This window comes from Miniopterus natalensis, chromosome 18 (genome assembly GCF_054644295.1).
Source record: "Miniopterus natalensis isolate mMinNat1 chromosome 18, mMinNat1.hap1, whole genome shotgun sequence".
In the NCBI taxonomy this organism is placed as follows: domain Eukaryota; kingdom Metazoa; phylum Chordata; class Mammalia; order Chiroptera; family Miniopteridae; genus Miniopterus; species Miniopterus natalensis.
In genome coordinates, this window is record NC_142098.1 from 41706374 (window position 1) to 41725200 (window position 18827).

General features: G+C 46.7%; 1 protein-coding gene across 1 annotated transcript; it reads right to left on the reverse strand.

The window, feature by feature from the left end:
• Nucleotides 1-921: 921 nt before the first annotated feature.
• Nucleotides 922-15294, reverse strand: ZIM2 (zinc finger imprinted 2). The gene is made up of 7 exons (XM_087826972.1): nt 15234-15294; nt 12801-13281; nt 11112-11215; nt 10214-10261; nt 8785-8911; nt 7703-7792; nt 922-5396 (listed from the first exon to the last, which is right to left on the reverse strand). The coding sequence occupies exons 2-7, from the start codon at nt 13165-13167 to the stop codon at nt 4435-4437; spliced, it is 1698 nt and encodes a 565-aa protein (XP_087683098.1). The 5' UTR covers nt 13168-13281; nt 15234-15294; the 3' UTR covers nt 922-4434.
• Between the last annotated feature and the right edge of the window lie 3533 nt (nt 15295-18827).

An 18827-nucleotide genomic window follows, 5' to 3' on the forward strand; every position in this document is an offset into this window, starting at 1 on the left:
AGGCAGCCGATCAGTGACTCTCTCATCACTGATGTTTCTCTCTCTCTCCCTTCCTCTCTCTGAAATCAATAAAGATATATTTAAAAAGTAAATGAAAAGTATGAACAGGGTGGGAACCAGGTGGAGGGGGGAAAAGGGGGGGACATCTGTAATATTCTCAACAATAAATATTTTTTTAAAAAGAAAAGTATACGAAAACATAGCATGAGTGCTTACTCTGTACTAGGCACTGTCGACTCTTCCACACAGATGCGCTCCAGGCCTTTCAGCAGTTCAGGGGGACACTGCTACCTCATTTCCTAGAAACCAAGGTCTAACCAACTTCTAAAAAGGGGCTGAGACTTGGTCTCAGGTCGGCCTGGCCCACACCCTCCCTTCTGCCTGTGAGCATGACTACATTTCTGGGCTTGGACTCAGTGTCTGAGACTACTGGGAAGTTTATTAGCCTTCTTTGCCTCCTAAAATTTCCACATGCTTACTAGTACTTGTTTAGTGAGGACCAGAAACCTATTAAAACTATGTTAAAATCAGGGTTCTAACAAACTACTTCATCAGCGGCTCTTTCCACGCCTGACTTCAGTCCTGGATTCACAGTGCAAGTTCTGTAAGAAGCGCTGGTGAGGAGAGCTGATAGCTTGATTGTTCCCTAGAGAGAAAATCAGCACAACTTTTAGACCTCGCTGGGATGAGGTCAAGAGTGTTTCCAAGGTCTTCAAGATACACATACTTCTTGGCCCAGAAATTCCACTGCTGGGATTTCCCTTAGGAAACACAATCATATGCAAAGACATTAGAGCAAATTGATAAGGGGAATGCTAAGGCCCAAGAGAGCAGGTGTAAACATACATGTAAGAGATAAATTAATAGCAACCTGTTTCCAAACCTCGAAGACTAGTGAAATAAAACACATCTACACACCTGAAAGATGAAAACTGAGGGGCATATTTATTGATATGAGAAGATATTCATGATATATTAGAATAAAAACAACTTTCAGAACAGCGTTAATGGTATGATATTATTTTATAAAAACATCTTTATCTTATTTACAAATCTATATTGATCTATGCAGAGGAAAAAATGGACAACTTTATACTCCTTTTAGCAGCAAGTGTATCTGGGACAGGGAAATACAAACATTCAAAGAAAAAACACATTTTCTAACCTTCAAGGAGTATGTATTACTTGCAGAATCACACAAAAATGCTTAAAACATGAGTATTTCTAAAGAAAAAAACCCCTGACTATAAGAGCAGTGCCCAAACTGTCAGGTATGTTAGGATCTGGGTTGGAAAGCAAGCAAGTGGAAAAGCATTATCGTGGGGAGTCTGCTGGAGCAGCAGCAAGAAAACAACGAAGCTGAAAGTCAAAGTAACAGGCCGGGTGTCCACCTCACAGTCAACTCAAGTGTAAAGTGTCGAGGCAGCATCTCCCACGTGTTCCAAACAGTCCAGGAGTGACAGGCGGAGTTAACTAACTATCCCTGTTGTCACTGCTGTCACTTGTCACATGAAAGAAGCATCAGAGTAAAGTTAGTCAAGGCCGATGTCTCCTGACTTTCTCCAGTTCAGGCTCAAGACACCTGAAGCCCTGGCCTAGTGTCCTCACACATACCCCTCAAGGAGTCTCTACCGCCTCTTAATTCAAGTGTCTGAAGACTGGCTGGAGTGATGGAGGAAGGAAGAGAAAGTCTAGACGAGGTAATGAAGAAGGGACTACAGCAGCTGGCCCAGGAAGAATCCAGGGATGGTGGGCACTGAAACCTCATTGCCTGGGACAGGCGCAGTGGCCTAGACGATGACCTAAAAGGCTGGGCCTCTGGGAAACGCCAACCCTGTGTTCCTCCTGATGGGATAGGACATAAAACACACAAAACTACCTATGAGGTGCTCTTGCCAAAAAGTTAAAGATAAATCTAAGTCTCCAGAGTTTAGAGCTACCTTCCATGGACAGAAAATACAGTAGAGAGAGGAACAAGCTTAAGGGCACCACAGAGAGCAAACAGATTTAGAACGGGGGACATTCTACAGGAATACTGGCCCGGTTCCTTCCAGTACTTGTATAATCACACAAAGCTTTGAAGGAAAAAATTGTGAGTGCTGGAATGACGGTTGCCATGGCTGGGGGAAGGGGGAAACGAGTTCTTGTTTAATGGATGGAAAGGTTTAATGCTGCAAGATAAAAAATTCCTGGGAGCCTGGCCGGGTGTGGCTCAGCAGTTGAGCATCGACCTAGAATCCAGGAGATCGCAGTTCGATCCCCGGTCAGGGCACATGCCCAGGTTGCGAGCTTGATCCAGTCCAGGGCGTGCAGGACGACTCTCTCATCGATGTTTCTCTCTCTCTCCCTCTCCCTTCCTCTCTCTGAAATCAATAAAGATATAGTTAAAAAAAAAAAAAAAGTCCTGGGGATCTGTTGCACAATGTGACTACACTTAACACTACTTAAAATGGTAAATATTTTTTGATAAATTTTATATATGTTTTCTCCACAATTTAAAATAAACTTATTTTAAAATGAGTACTTCTAAACTTAAAAATATTTAACTTGGATATTAGAAAAGTACCAAAACAGACATATCTGGAACTGGGTGTGAAGAGGAGGGAAGTGTATCTCTGCGTTATCCTTGGGGTCACACGAGGCATTAAAAAAAGTGAGAGATTGCTTTAGATTAACAGAGACTCAAGAGATCAGACAGGCAAATGCAATCTGTGCACCACGTTTGGATCTGGATTCAAACGAGCCAACTGCCAAAAAAAATCACCTCGGAGATCAGGGAAACCTGATTATGGCCTTGGTAAAACCTTTGAGGTGATTTAAAATTTTTTCTGTCTAAGCAGATGTCGTGAAATTTAAGAAAACAGAGATAAGGAAATTGAAAGAAAATGTAACGACCTAGAATGGAGATTTAGCAAAAATGGAGAAGGGAGAAATGAAATGACTGAGATGAATGAGGGCCTGAGTAAACCTAGGACCCTGCGGAAAGAAGTAGGCTTCACAAGGCAGTGATGAGGTAGAAACCATCCTGACGGCAGGAAGATGGGCTGTGTAGTGAGCACTCATCTGGCTGGGCGGTTCCGACAAGTCGTGTTTGTTCTTAATTTCATGACTTTGGAGCTGCCCATCGTAGGTCAGCCTCAGAAATGGTTGAATGAGAAGCAGGGCAGTGACGGCAACAGCAACAACCCGCCCTCCCGGGCACGGCATCAGTCAGGGACTCCAGGTCCAAGGTGTTTACCAAGTGTCTATGTACCTGGCCACCACGCAAGGCAGTGACGGAGAGCTTTCCACATTACAGCAACATGCTACGAAAGAGATTTTTAGTGCAACTGAGGGCTCCTATACCCAGCACAGGATTAGGATTTGTGGCGAGGTTGGTCATGCTGATGATGCCAGAGCCCAAGAAAGCAAAAATACTGCTTTCAAATGGGAATTTTAAAAAGGAGAGGAAAGGAAAGACCCCCTCAAAACAGACAATACAAGAAAACAAAACAAAATGAACTGTGATCAGTAACAGATTTACGATCGACAAGATCATGTTTAGCAAAAATATACTTCCCTGAATTAGTGTCTCAAAAAGTCATCATCTACACCTAAATCGTGGGAGAAATGGCTATCAGCATTTCACCCTAAGAAAGCTTTCAGACCTATGTGGTCAGTATAGTGCTGTACCTTCTATTTAGAGAGGATATGGCAGGAATAATAATAATAAAAACCTGGGTTGAGCATCAAGATATAAGTATCTCATGGAACCTCAAAAAAAAACAACAAAAAACCCAAAACCAACCAAACTATGACCCAGGTCAAGTCAACTGACAACTTGGGAGTTTCAGGTTTGCTTTATCTGTAAAACGGAATAAATACCCTCACTAGGGACACAGAACATTCCTTAAAAGATCAAATAAAATAATACACATGGCAATGTTTTGTATATTATGAGGTACTGTGTAAATATATTACCAATTGCACCAGTGGGTGAATCCATACAGGTACACCTCAAAAATCTTTCTACCGTGCCCTGTGCCGATACATCTGTATGGTGAAAATGTATGTAAACTTCTATAAAAATTCAGGCAACAGATTCCCTGTCTGGAGCCCAGCTGCTGGTCACAAGTGTTTTTTTGGTCAGAATGTCGGCTTCAAGGCTCCCTATTCTAGGAATACTGCCCGAGAAGGGTGAAATTAGCTTCTTTCCTATGCAACACAAATATTCTTTGTGAGTTTTTTGGCCTGTGTGACTACTGATGCATGTGTTGAAGTTCCTTGTGCAAAAAGATGGTTGTACATTCTTGCAACCGCTCCCTGTCTTTTGGGCACACGACGGTGAATTTTCGAGTTGTTCTCAAAATGTGAGGGCTGGCAGAAGGCGTTCTCATTCAGAGGGCCTCTCTCCAGGATGAAGCCAGAGATGCTGGGAATGTTCTGAGGGTTTTTTCAATAGCAGTTGCACTCACCGGGCTTCTCCAGAGAATGGGTCTGATAGTGCTGCGTGAGTTGTGAGGGTCGGCTGAAGCATCTCCCACACAGCCGGCACTGGAAAGGCCTCTCCAGAGCGTGGATCCGATAGTGTGAGATGAGATGCGAGCTCTGACTGAAGGCTCTGCTGCAGTCGCAGCACTGGTGGGCTCTCTCCCCAACATAGTCGTGCCTCTGCTGATATCGAATCAGATGCGTCCTGTTGCTGGGCAACACAGGTGGAAGGGCCTTAGCAGCCTCGTGGGCTTGGAGATGCTGAAAAAGATGCACATCCTGGACAAAAGCTCTGCCGCACTGGACACACTCATAGTAGCCCTCCTGACTGTGGATCCTCTCAGGGACACTTGGGTGCTCGGTGAATGACTTTCCAGGCGACTCGTCATCGGAAGGTGACCCCAGACGTCTGGTGAGTCCCGGCAGGAGGCAGAGGGCTTCTGCGCATTGCTTACCTTTAAAGGATTTCTTCCTAGTATGGATCTGCTCGTGCCTCTTACGGGCCGCTTGGGTACAAAAGGTTCTTTGGCAAAATTCACATCTGTTAATTCTGGTTTCTTGGAGGGAAGGTTTGCTGACTATCGGCGGGGGACTGGTGCAAGCCCCAGGAGCAGCATGATCCTGGGGAGCCATTCCTAGAGGCCCCTCTGATTGTTCAGGAAGATTTGAACTTCTCTCAAATTCATCACTGTTGAGGCTTCCTTCCTGAGCGAGGGTCTTGGGCTCACTCTCTGTTACAGGGCTCAGAGGTTTCTCCTTGTTGACCCGACTTGAATCCAGTGGGCCATCAGAAGGCTCTACCGTGTGTCCCACGTGCCAGAAGTTACCTCCTTCCAGATCCTCCACTCCTGCCCCCAAGGATGGTTTTTCTACAGGCGGGCTTTGCTTTGGAGTTAGATCTTTGGTTTCAGGTCCTTTCTCCCAATCTAAAAGAAATGCAGAAGTTCCTCTACTCTTGTTACTCACAGAGACACATTATTATAGCAGAAACAGGAGAAAGGGACCAAAAATAACAGGACCGATCTCATGGAGATTGGGAGGGATTTAAATGTTTTGCTAAAAGTTTGGGTTTTCTTTTGAGGAATTAAGAAGCCGGTCAAAAGTTCGTGCTTTATAAAGGCAACTCCCTGGGTGGGAAAGAGACTGAAGCCAAGGAAACCAAGTGTAAGATTGTAGGCCAGAAGAGACAATAATGAACACAGTGCTTGCATCCTGGCGGACACTCAAAATCCCTGAGCAGAGTGCAGGTGAAACAGCCGAGCAAGGAAACAGACCTAGGAGTCATCAGGAGAAGAGGGTAACGGACCCACCAGAGTGGATTCAATTTTTGGAAATGGTCTTTGAAGAAGTACTTACTGACTCCTGTTTCCTTTCCTGCTGTACGACCAACGTCTCAGCACGTTCCGCCAGGTCCCCTCTCAGAGAACACTGCAGTCCCGAGCACTTGGCGACCACCACTGCAGCCTCCATCCACTCTGGCCTGCCAGGCCTCAGCAGCCTCCCTACTGGTTCCTCTGCTGGTCTCTCTACAGCCCGTTTTCCTTAGAACAGCCAGAGGGAGCTTTCTAGAGCAGAGGTGCCCAACAGGATGCCCTGCAGTAATGTAAATGGTCTATATCTTTGCTGTCAGATACAGTAGCTACTGGTCACATGTAGCTAATGAGCACCTGAAATGTGGCTGCTGTAATTTTAAATTTTATGTAATTTTGATTACTGTAAATTTAAGTAGCTTCATGTGGCTAGCAGCTGCCACACTGGACAGCACAGTTCTAAGGTGTCATTAATACCTCATTTCCTGGCTTGAAACCTCCGAATACCTTTTCCACATCTAACTTGGGATGAAACCCACATTCCTTAATACATCCCCACGAGGGCTGGCCCGTATCTCTCTGCAACCTCCTCCCCTATCCCCTCCACTTCACTCAGGCATGTCACTCTCCTTCCTGTTTCTGGAAGACCCAAGCTCCTTCCAACCTCAGGGCCTCTGTATACGCTGTTGCCCCTGATGGGGCCTGGCGCACCACAGCAGCTCAATAAATACTGTGGAATGACGGAAAGAATCAGAGAATGAATGAACAAATTAAAGACGCAAAGACAAGGAAGGAAACAAGAGGCAGGTAGAGGAGTCCCCTATGTCGTCTCTGAATTTTGTCTGGAGGGAAGGGACACCCACTTCTCCGCCCAAACAGGAAAAGGCAGGAGGGCTGTGTCGATTAGCACGACACTGGGCACACCTACAGGTTCAGTAATGGGTTGTGGCCCAAAATGAGGGGGGTGTGTTAACAGCTTCTAGGACAGAAGCTTCCTGGTTCTTAAGAATGCTTCTTGGTTGGACACGCCTCCCAGGACAGGAACGAAAGAGCACTTCTAGGACTCGTTGGCAAAGTGAAAAAACAAAATGAAACTATGTCTGATAACACCACGGAGCAAGCCCCTAAGTCCAACCATCCCTGAAGCCCAATCAATGACCAGTACTGAAGCTAATAACCCCTCGATGACTTATGCCAGTTTGGGTGTGGTTTTCTGTTAGCCACTGAATGATCCTGGCTGACACACATTCACAGGAGAGCATTTTGTAAAGATGGAAAATGTTATCACACTGTAGCCATAGGGCTTGGAGAAGGTAAGGTCTAGAAAGTTCTTCTCCTTGAGCCACAGAAGGATGTCAGTGGGGATGTTGGGGGTAGTTAGTTGTACAGTGAGTGAGAGGGAGAGAGAGAGCAATGGCAGAGGTAGGGGATGGAAACCAGGCTGTGGGGTTAAGGAGGGAAGCCGGAGGAAGCCTCTGGGTGTTAACAAGCCTGAGGAGCTGGCATGAGAGAAAACAGGAGACAGCTGGAAAGACAAGTGGAATCAGCCCATGGTTTCCTGCTCATGTCGCTGAAAGAGGAAAAACCTGAGATTTCTAGCTGCAAGAGCAAAGGCACAGATGAGTGGAGAGTTTGGGGCACTAGAGAAAAGGAAACTGGCCTCCTTGGAGCTGGGCAGGAGTGGAACTTGAACTGTAGGAAGAGATGAGCTTCAGAGATGAGATGAAAGGAAGCACTGAGCACGAATGAGGTGGCGACTCCTCTTGAGCCTGAGGTGAGAGCACCTACCAGCTTTTTCCCTGACCTGAGTGGGCTTTGCAGACTGTTCCCTGACCAACAGCTCCCAGCCCCATACCAGACTGACTGGGTGGGGTGGTTGTCCCGTGATTTCAGTCTCCACAGGCTTACCCCTCCCTACTCACCTTGACCTGTCTTTGTATCACCATCTGCCTCCATCTCGCATGACTCCTTTTCCAGCTGTGATATAATGTCGGGTTTAGAGAACTGGTACCCTGTTAAAGAAAAAGACTCGTGACTTGGGGGTTCTGTCCTGAACACACGGCACCTCCCAGGCTGGGCTCTAAAGGCTGATAGTAAGGGAGATGCTAATTAACACAGAAGAGGCCCAGCCGGTGTGGCTCAGTGGTTGAGCGTTGTCCCATGCACCAAGATGTCACTGGTTCAATTCCCAATTAGGGCACCTGCCTGGGTTTCAGGCTCAATCTGCAGTCGGGGGCATGCAAGAGGCAGCCAATCAGTGACAACTCTCTCATCATTGATGTTTCTCTCTCTCTCTCTCTCTCTCTCTCTCTCTCCCCCTTCCTCTCTCTGAAATCAATAAAGATATATTAAAAAATAAAAGAAAAATGAAGCCTGTTTCTAACCAGTTTGCCCCCAGGAGGCCTTTGGCAATGTCTGCAGACATTTTTGTTTTCACAACTTTGGTGGGGAAAAGGGGTGCTACTGGTAGAGGCCAGGGATGCTGCTAATGTCCTGCAGTGCACAGGACGCCCCTACAACACAGAATGACCTGGCCCAAATGTCAATAGTGCTGAGGTTGAGAAACTCTGCTCTAAAGTGAAAACTGAAGAGGGGGCCTGAGGGCAGTGATCCAGGCTCTCTACTTCAGCACAGGATCTGATGTTGGAACTGCTGAAAAGGGAACAACATAGGGCTGTTTTCCCCCTGTGACAACCTTCATTCTATGACTCCGTTTCCTCATCTGTAAAATGGCCATAATGATAATGATAACAAGTGTATTTCCTCATAGGACTAGTATAAGAATTAAAGAAGTTAAGACATATAAGTTCCTATAAAGACTAATACCTGACACATAGTAACTGCCCAAAAAGTGCTAGCTATATTATGAGTGACAGTGAATTTGATAATAAAATATTGTCTCTGATCTGGGTTGAGACTCACTGACACGGTGAATCACTGTGACTCATGAGAGGACAGAAAAGAGTTGTAAACCATGCTGACTGCCACAGGGAGGCAGGCTTACCTAAGGAGACCAGGCTCCTGTAGTTCTCCAGCATCACCTCCCGGTGCAGGTTCCTCTGAGCAGCGCTCAGGGAGGTTAATTCCTCCAGGCTAAAGTCCACAAACACATCCTGGAAAGTCACAAACTCCTGAAACAACAAACACAATCACAAATGCTCAAAACCCAGAAATTACCCCAGGGGGGAAGGAGCCTGGCAAGAGACAACTGAACGTGAAGCTCATGTGCAGACCAGGAGGATGCTTCTAATCTGAGTATTCTAACTGGGGGTTACAGCGACCTGGCAATGTACCTCTGTCTTGTCCGAGAGAAGGGAAACATTTCTGAGACAGTTCCTGCTGCCAGTTACTACAAATTTGGGTTGGAGGAATGCCTCAGCCTCAGGACTCAGAGAGCTGGGTTGAAATCCTGGCTCTGGTTCACTTATAAGCTTTGTGAGTGTGGGTTAGGTGAAGCCTCAGTGACTCATCCGTAAAACACAAAGAGCTCAGGCCCTGGCCAGGTAGTTCAGTTAGTTAGAGCGTCATCCCAATGCAGTTGAGGTTATGGGTTCGATGTCAGGTCAGGGCGCATATAAGAATCAACCAATGGCCCTGGTGAGTGTGGTTCAGTGGTTAGAACGTCAGCTGGTGCACTGAAGGGTCTCGGGTTCAATCCCTGGCCTGGGTCAGGAAGCAACCAATTGATGTTTGTCTCTCTCTCTCTCCTCTCTCTCTCCCCCCCTCCCCCCACTCTCTAAATATCAATGGAAAAAATATCCTTGGGTGAGGGTTAACAACAACAACAAAAGATGTTAAGGAAATATAATTGGTAAACCACTCTGGACCCAGAAATTCTATTCCTAGGTATATTTGCTCACGTGTACTCAGAGACAGAGATGTTTATAATAGTGCTATTTGTAACATCCAAAACCTGGAAACAATCCAAACGTCTGTTTATAGTAGAAGAGATAAATATATTTTGGTACAGTCACACAACAGAATATCCCAGCAACACAAACTAATTAACTACAGTTCCACACAACAATCTGGGTAACCTAAGGTTGAACTTAAAAAGCAGGTATTAGAAGACTACATAAGACTATGACACCTGTTTTATTAATATTCACAGTTTGTGTTTTCAGGGAAACATGCAAATTAATGAACATGAAACTAGAGATCATGAACTGGCTGCCAAGCTCCTACAGAGGGGTTTATTTGGCTCACATGGGTATTTTAGTCATTTTTAAAAATTCATTGTTAGCTACCAACACAAAAAAATTGGTAGATTTAATATTATTTACTGGAGTTTTGGCTTCTCTTTAAAAAGTCGGAAGACCCACATTCTCACATGGCACCATGAACTGCAGCTCAATCATAGCTGCCCTCAGGTGGGGCAGGCACTCCCCGATTTCTCATAATCCACCCATTTATAAATTCCTCATTTATATTACCTGGGCAGTTCCTGTGGGCACCTCCACTTGGGATACTTGAGATGGACTCTGCAGGAACAAAGTGCTACTTTCAGAAGCATATCTTCCAGAACAATGTTTCTCTACCTTTTTCCCCTCTACCTCCCCATCAGGGAGCCATCTTAGACAATTTTTTGCTAATCACGCCCCCATGACTTATTTATGGTTCTAAAGGAAGAGCAATGTATTAATTTCATTGATTGTCTTTGAGGTTTCAAACTACAATTGAACAAGAACATTAAGGAGTGCATTTTTGAAAAAAAGAAAACCCCACAACAGCATCATATCCCCATACTAACTGCCATTTGTTGTGTATGTAAAAAGGAGCAGAATAGTGCAAGCCATAAAGGTTGCTTTGAATAAGCCAACACCAAAGATAAAACAAAATACTAAACAAACAAAAACATTAATTCAAGTAGAAAGAGGCCTTGGCCGGGTAGCCCAGTTGGATAGAGAGTCATCCCGATACAGGAGGTTGTGGGTTCGATCCCTGGTCAGGGCACATAAAAAAGTTAACCAATGAATGCTTATATAAATGGAACAACAAATCGATGTCTCTCTCTCTTTCTCTTCCTCTCTCCTTCCCTCCCTTCCCCTCTCTCTCTAAAATCAATAAGTAAAAAATTAAAAGAGAGGTAAAAAAATGTTAAAGATATACTATGTGGGATAGTGGTAAGTACAACAGAGAAAAATAAAGCCACAAAGGGGGATACAGGAGTCAGAAGAAAATTTTACACAGGTAAGCCAGGAAAAGGCACAGTTACGTGATAGTTATATGAAAACTTAAAGAGGATGTGGCTGATTAGATAGGGAAGGTTTGGAAACCAGGAAGGTGAGATCCCCCTCTTGGAGAACCAAGTCAGGGAAAAGCCTGACTCACCTGGCATCCAGCAGAGGGCAAATTGTCCAACGTGTTTGGTTCCACCTCTGGATGTTCTTTGGTGTTCCTCCCGTCTGCAAGGACAGAGCTCTGAGCAGGGAAACCTAGAAGAGAGAAAGAAATTACTCTGAAATTGAGTCTAGTCTGACAGCAACCACTGACAGAGAGAGGGGACTGCCACTCCCACAGCACCCTATCCTGCCATGGGAGGTTAGTGGCAGTCCTGGACTTATATATAAGAGAAAGACCATAGGAATTTCTCAGCTCAATATAGCAAGTTCTTAAAAAGCTGTCCAGTCACTTCCCAGCTCTAAACCCTTCAATGACTCCCCACTGCCTTCCAACTACAGTGGAAGTTCCCTCTATATCAGTGGTTCCCAGTCTCACTATACACTCAGAATCACCAGGGAACTCATTTCTCAAATAGGCATGAAGAACAATGGCAGCTCTTACTATTACACTTCCCCTACATCTTTTTAATTCCCTTATCTAGAAGACAGCTCACACCTTCCCGACAGAAACCTGAACCCTAAAGGCCTTTCTTGCCTGGATCGTCTTTCCAAGTGCACCTTGCATTAATGTTTCTTTCTCCTAGGAAGCTCTCTTTCCTTTCCCCAGAATTCCAGCTCCATCAATAACCCTGTCTTTGGCCAAGTTTTTAATCTCTCTGGGACAATATTCCCTGTGTCCACCAGAGGCAGTGAAACACTGTGATTAAAAGTGCAGATGCAGGAGCCTGCAGGAATCCTGACTGCCAATGACTAATCCTGGGGCCATGAGCAAGTTACTCAGCCTCTTTGTGCTTCTGTCTCCTTGTCTATAGAGCAAGAGTAATACCTATACCAAGAGCTATTAAGAGAAGCAAATAAATTACTATACATATAACACCTAGAATATAGTACACTGAAGCACTCAACATGTTCACTATCAGTATCTTCAAAATTATTTTAAGGAATGCAAGCACACAGAACTGGATTAATCTTAATTCTTCATTTGTTGATATATGACATCAGCATTGAGCCTTGCATGATTCTCATGTCTATTTTAAATTTATTCATTTATAGTTTTAACTATAAGGCCTACAAATTCACTACCCAACCCCAAAACAAGAACATTCCCAATTAATTTACATCTACCCATGTACTTTTTCCTGTCCACACACCAGCTCTCTCCAGAGATAGCTATGGTCTTCAATTCTAACTTACTGTTCTCTTGTCTTTCTCTCTCTCTCTCCCCTTCGCAATTTTATTCAAAGGACTATGAGGAGTAAACAGCATTCTTTTCTCATTATTGAAATGCCCTTCATTCAATCTAATAACTTGAGTGTCCAAGAGACCAATCAAATTTTAGCAGAGATTAAACTTCTAGGCATTATTTTCCACATTTTATACCCTGCTTTTTTGCATGGGTGTGCTTTTATTTCATGGTGATACTAAAGTTTAGGCTGGGTAAGAAGCTGGGGGGAGAGGACAAAGCTGGAGAGAGGGGTACTCTCAGAGAAATAATAAATATTACAAGCAAAGTCCAAACCAAAAAGCTTCTTCCCTGCCACAGGAGGCAGATTAGACGGGATTATAAAATTCATTGCTTCATTCATTCGGCACATTTCTATTCAGTTCCCATGACATGCCAGGCAAACAGCAAATATTCAATAAATGGAAATGGTCAGGTGCTTCCTTCCTCTCTCACCTTCCTCCCGACATGCTTGGATCAAGTTTGCCACCAAGGTTCCTGCCTCCTTGCTGTTCTTGGGTCGTCTTGATCTCACCCATGTCTGAACCTCCTCTGGCAGGGTGTTCAGAAACTGCTCCAGCACCAGTAGCTCCATCATCTGCTCCTTAGTGTGGGTCTCTGGCTGCAGCCACTGACAACAGAGCTCCCAGATTTGGCTCACAGCTCGGTGAGGCCCAGTCACAGATAGGGACTGAAAATGCATAAATTTTTCATGAGAAATTTTCAGAACCCCTGGATTTCTTATTGGAATGGCTTCTGGATCATGCATACAAAAGAGCTGAGGATTTCTCAAGATATCCAAAATGTTTGTCATGTGCGCCATCTTTACAGCTTGGTCCTTTGCAGGACGGAGATACTTGAAAAGGCAAGCTGCTCCAGAACACACTGTTGTGGAAGATTTGTATCAGAGGAAGAAAGAACACAGAAACCTCTGGACCTGCAGAAATTACACAGAGAGACTTATAAATGCTCTGCATAATTAGGACCTGACAGTGGGGTGGAGGTGATCTTAAGCAAAGGGAGTTAGCTCATTTCACACAAATATATAAGGTGTCCCAACAAATGTATACACCTTTAACAGCTGATAGCTCAATTGATGTTTCTTTTCAGATTTAACCCATTGGAATTAATAATTATTCAAAGTGTGTATATATTTTTGGGGGGACACCCTTATATTCACGGAGATTTACATATCTACAGACATCATGCTGCCTCAGTCCCTGGAAAAGAGACTTGAATCACAAACCACAATGAACTGAACTAATTTGATGAGCCATAGAATTTCATTTTGAAACATAATTTATGTTTTATACAGAATGAGGGAAGATTCTTCAAAGGACTGAATTCATATGCAAAATATATAAAGTACTCATACAAATCAGTACGAAGAAAGCAGACAAAATAAGAGCAAAAAGGTTACAAGATTTGAACAATAGGTATTGCACAAAGAAGATAACTAAATGGCAAATAAGCATATGAAACGGGGCCCAGCCTCATTAGTTTTCAGGGAGGAGACACAGAGAGGGGCAGGACTGAGGTAGAGGAGGACTGAGAGAAAGGAGGGGCGCAGCTGAGGGAGAGGAAGGGGCCCACAGAGGGACTGAGGGGAAGGACACAGAAGGGGTGGGACAGGTGGAGGGGGAGGAACAGGGTTGAGAGACAAGGAGCCGTAGGGCCAGGGGGAGAGACAGAGAGGAGGGAAGCGGCTGGGGTAGAGAAGGTGGAGCAGAGGGGCGGGATGGAAGAGGGAGGGGTCAGCAGAGGGGGGAACCACAGGACCAAGGTGCTGGATGAGCACTAGGCTTATGGCGCCATCATTTCCTAAGTTAGGTAAATGTCAAATCACTGTTGCGCACCTGACATCGGTGTAATATTATGTCAACTGTAATTGAAAAATGAATTTAAAAAGCTTTTAGTAAGTAATAAGTTTTTAAGAGGAGCAGAAAGGGGCGGTGCTGGGAGAGAAGAGCAGAGGGGGCGAGACAACCGAGAGCGGGGGTGGGGCCAGGAGCAGAGGGGCGGGGCAGGGTGAGGGGCGGGGCCAGGGGCCGAGGGGCGGGGCGGGAGAGGGCCGAGGGGCGGGGCCGAGATGAGGGGGAGGGGCCAGGAGCCGAGGGGCGGGGCCGCGGTGAGGGGGAGGGGCCAGGGGTCGAGGGGCAGGAGGGGGGAAGGGCAGGACGGGGCGGGGGGGGGGAGGGCAGGACGGGGCGGGATGAGGGGCGGGGAGCGGAGCAGGGACAGGGCCGAGAGATGTCAGAGCTGGGAACAGGCTCCGGTCCCGTCAGGGTGTCGGGTGCCCGGTGTCGGGGTCAGGGTGTCGGGGCGGAGCAGGTGGAGCTGCGGCGTCCAGGCCTAAGAGCAGGAGAACTGGGGCCTGAGGGGGCAGAAAGCGGCGGGAGGGAGGAGAGGTCGCCCCCGCGCGCCCTGCCCCCCCGTTCCCGGGGTCCTCGGCCCCGCACTGGGTCTGTGGAAGCCCCCCCCGCCCGCGCCCTGCCCCCCCGTTCCCGGGGCTCCCCGGCCCCCACACTCCACCTGGGAAGCCCCCCCGCCCGCGCCCTGCCCCCCAGTTCCCGGGGCTCCTCGGCCCCCACACTCCACCTGGGAAGCCCCCCCGCCCGCGCCCTGCCCCCCAGTTCCCGGGGCTCCTCGGCCCCCACACTCCACCTGGGAAGCCCCTCCGCCCGCGCGCGAACCTCCTTCCGGGTCGTTCCTCAGCCCCTGAGGCAACCCCGACCCCGCGCCTGTCACGCGTCCCCCTCCTCAGGGAGGCCCGCGCCGCGCCCCGCCGCCCCGGCTCCTCCCGCCCTGAAGGCGCCCCGCCCGGCCCCCCGCGAGCGCGCCCTCACCCTCGCGTCCCTCCCGCCCGCGCCCCGGCCCGCGCCCGCTCACCTCGTCCTCCGCACGGCCTCGCCCGACCGAGCTGCCGGCGCTCGGACTTCGCGCCAGAACTTGCGACGCGTGCGCCGTGCTGGGTCTGCGCGTGCGCCGGGGCCGGAGCGCCGGGCCGGGTTCCACTGGGGGGCGCTCGAGGCCGCGGCTGGAGCGGGGAGCGGGGGAGGGGTGGCAATGACGGTCCCAGGGCTTCCCTCGTTAAAATGCTGTACGGTTTCGATGGTTAATGAAATACTCAGGATTTTTAAAACTACTTTTCGGTTACCGTTGGCATGCAGTGTATCGCTGCCAGGCACACAGCACAGCGACTGGGCACCCACAGGCCTCACTTGTGTGCCGGACACAGTGGTCTCCGTCGGGCGGGCTAAAAACTTTAGGGAAACAGGGTTCAGTGAGAAGGCTTCTGGGGGCGTGTGTGTGCGCGTGCGCGCGTGTGTGCGTGTGTGCGTGTGCGTGTGTGCGTGCGCGCGTGTGTGCGTGTGTGTGCGCGTGCGTGCGCGTCATCCACCAAATTTTTATGCCGCCCAATTCCCCTTGGCTTTTCTATATGTAAATGTTTTAATTGCACATGCACGCAGGTAACCACTGTAATTATTTTGTGCCCTTTCGGTTTTTTTATGCCCGTATCAGAATATATAGATATATGCATGAATATCATTCACACGTGCATATTCCTACGTGTGTGATTATCATTGATCTATATTATGTACGTATATCTACACTATAAATATATATCCTGTATATAAGTGCATCTGTAATATGAATGTATTTTAAAATATAAAATGTTTTATAAATATATAACATTTTAAAGATGTGATGTAAGCTATAATACCACATTTATGTATACACTATGACATAAATGTAATATAAATGTAATTGTATAATACATAATATATTGTTAAAATACATATTCACTATTATAATTATATATTTGTACAAGTGTAATACAAGTATTTTGCTTTTGCTTAAATATTCGTATTCTCATTTCCTCTATTTTTTATACAAAAGGTGGCACACTTTACCCACTGTTCTGTGCCTTCATTTCTTTCTACTCACCAGTATATCTCAGAGAGCCTCTCATATCACTACAAAGAGAAATTTTTTCGTATCACTACAAAGAACCGATTTTGAACAGCTGTTTCCATTTTGTTGCATGGTTGTGATCTAATTTATTTAACCTGTTCCTCACTGCTGGGCCACTTAGGTGATTTCAGGCTTTTGCTGAGTGCATAACCTTGTCCTTCAGCAGTTCTGCTGGTGTGTACATTGTTGAGCTCAATCCCCTGAAGTGGAATTGCTGAGGCAAAGGGCAGGTGCGTGTCGTTTTGATAGATTTCTACATTGCCTTCCCTAGACATGTTGCATACTGGGCCCCCACCAGCGTCTGTGAGCATGCCTGCTTTCCCGCTATTATATTAGGCTTTTTAAAGTTTTCTAAAGCAAGGGCTGAGAGAAATGGTGTCTCAGGGTAGTTCTAGTTTACATTTCTCTCTCTCTTTTTAATCCTCACCTGAGTATATGCTTTTATTGATTTTAGGGAGGGGGGGGGGAGAGAGAGAGGCATCAATGTGAGACAGAAACATCAATTGGTTGCCTCCCATATGTGCCCTGACTGGGAATAGAAACTGTAATCAGTCAAGGCTACATTTCTCTTTTCCTGAGCAAGATAGAGCAAATCTTTCTATTTTTAGGAACCATTATATTTAACTAAAGCACATTTACTGAGGCCTCAAGATATATGAGGACGCTGTATAACTATAATGTAATGCCCCCTCCCCAAAGCCTTTTTAGGCAGGTAGTTATTATCAGCACCATTTTACAGATGACAAGACTGAGGCACGGAAGTGTTAAGCAACCAAGTAAATGGAGGCTCCAGAGGTTAACTGGTTGGCCCCCAGGAAGCACAGAACTGGCACTGCGAAGTCGAGGTTGGCAGGTGAAGTCAGGAGAAGGCTCAGACTCAAGTCTGTCCCTGACCATCCAGGGGCTCGGCCCAGGTGAGACAGGGAAGCCCTGGATAACCCAGGTCTGAGGCAGACCCCTGCCTTCCCCCTGGGGCACAGAATGAGTCCTGGCCTGGCTGCGGTGCACAGACATAGAAGCAAAGGCCCGCAGGAGCCAAGAACCCCTGCACTGATGAGTCTGACATCTTGGCCAGGGCTGGGTTCCTTTTCTTTCTTTTTCTTGCCTGATTGCAGTAGCATGTTAAAGAGATGTGTGTGAGAGTGGGAATCGAACTCACCTTTAGGTGAACCGGCGCTCAACAGAGCCACTTGGCCAAGGAGATACCACCATTCTGATTGCCAGGATCCTGTTTCCCTAGGGCCACCCAAGCTTTTCACAGTAGGAATAGGGGGAGGCCATGGTTTTGGCTGATATGTATTTGGCTGCAGGATCGAGGTGTTTTTAGATTCCCTTATACCTCAGGTCTAGACATTCTTTATAGTCTCTGCACTTGTCTCTGACAGCAGCTGTCAAGCTCTTCGCCCCAGGAACCAAATAATTACAGATAACTGACCACAGGCAATAATTAGATCTTTTACTGCCACATGCCTTGGTCTTCTAGTTGCCTATTCCAAGACCCAATATTTAAAGGATTTTATTTTTTAAAATATGTCTTCATTGAATTCAGAGAGGAAGGGAGGAGAGATAGAAACATCAATGATGCAAGTCACTGACCGGCTGCCTCCTGCTGGGAATCGAACCTGCAACCCGGGCATGTGCCCCGACTGGGAATCCAACCTTGATCTCCTGTATCACAGGTTGATGCTCAACCGCTGAGCCATGCTGGCCGGGCACACTTTCTTTTTTTTAATCTTTGTTGTTGAGTATTACAAATGTCCCCCCTTTTGTTCCCTTGCCTTCCACCCCCGGGTTCCTGCCCCACCCCAGGCCTTCGCCACCCTGTTGTCTGTGTTCATGGGTGATGCACATGTGCATGTCAGTTCTTTGGTTCACCTCTTCCCTCCCTCTCTCCACCCCCTTCCCTGAGATCTGTCAGTCTGTTCCATGTTTCTAGCCCTCTGGTCCTATTTTGTCAGTTTATTGTATTCATTAGATTCCACATGAGTGAGATCCTGTGATGCTTGTCTTTCTCTGACTGGCTTATTTCACTCACTATAATACTCTTCAAGTTCCTTCATGCCGTCCCAAAGGGTAAGAGATCCTTCTTTACAGCTATATAGTATTCTATTGGGTACCAGGTTTTTTATCCATTTATCTAAACTTTTCTGTCTTGAGTAGATTCCAGCCCAGCTGGGTGTGGCTCAGTGGTTGATTGTCAACCTAGGATCCAGGCGATCTGGGTTCTATTCCCAGTCAAGGGTGTGCAGGAGGCAGCCGATCGACTCTCTCATCATTGATGTTTCTATCTCTTTCTTTCCCTCTCTTTTCCTCTCTCTGAAATCAATACACATTTAAAAAAAAACCAGTAGATTCCAATCACGTGACATGCAGAGGATCAGAGGGATATTAAGTACATTACCATCCTTTGTGTCATGGAGTCAGGGACATTGGATATGGGGGCAACCCACAGCAGTGGCCCCAGTTAGCAACCTGGCTGAAAACCTCTGGTCATAATAGAATTACAGA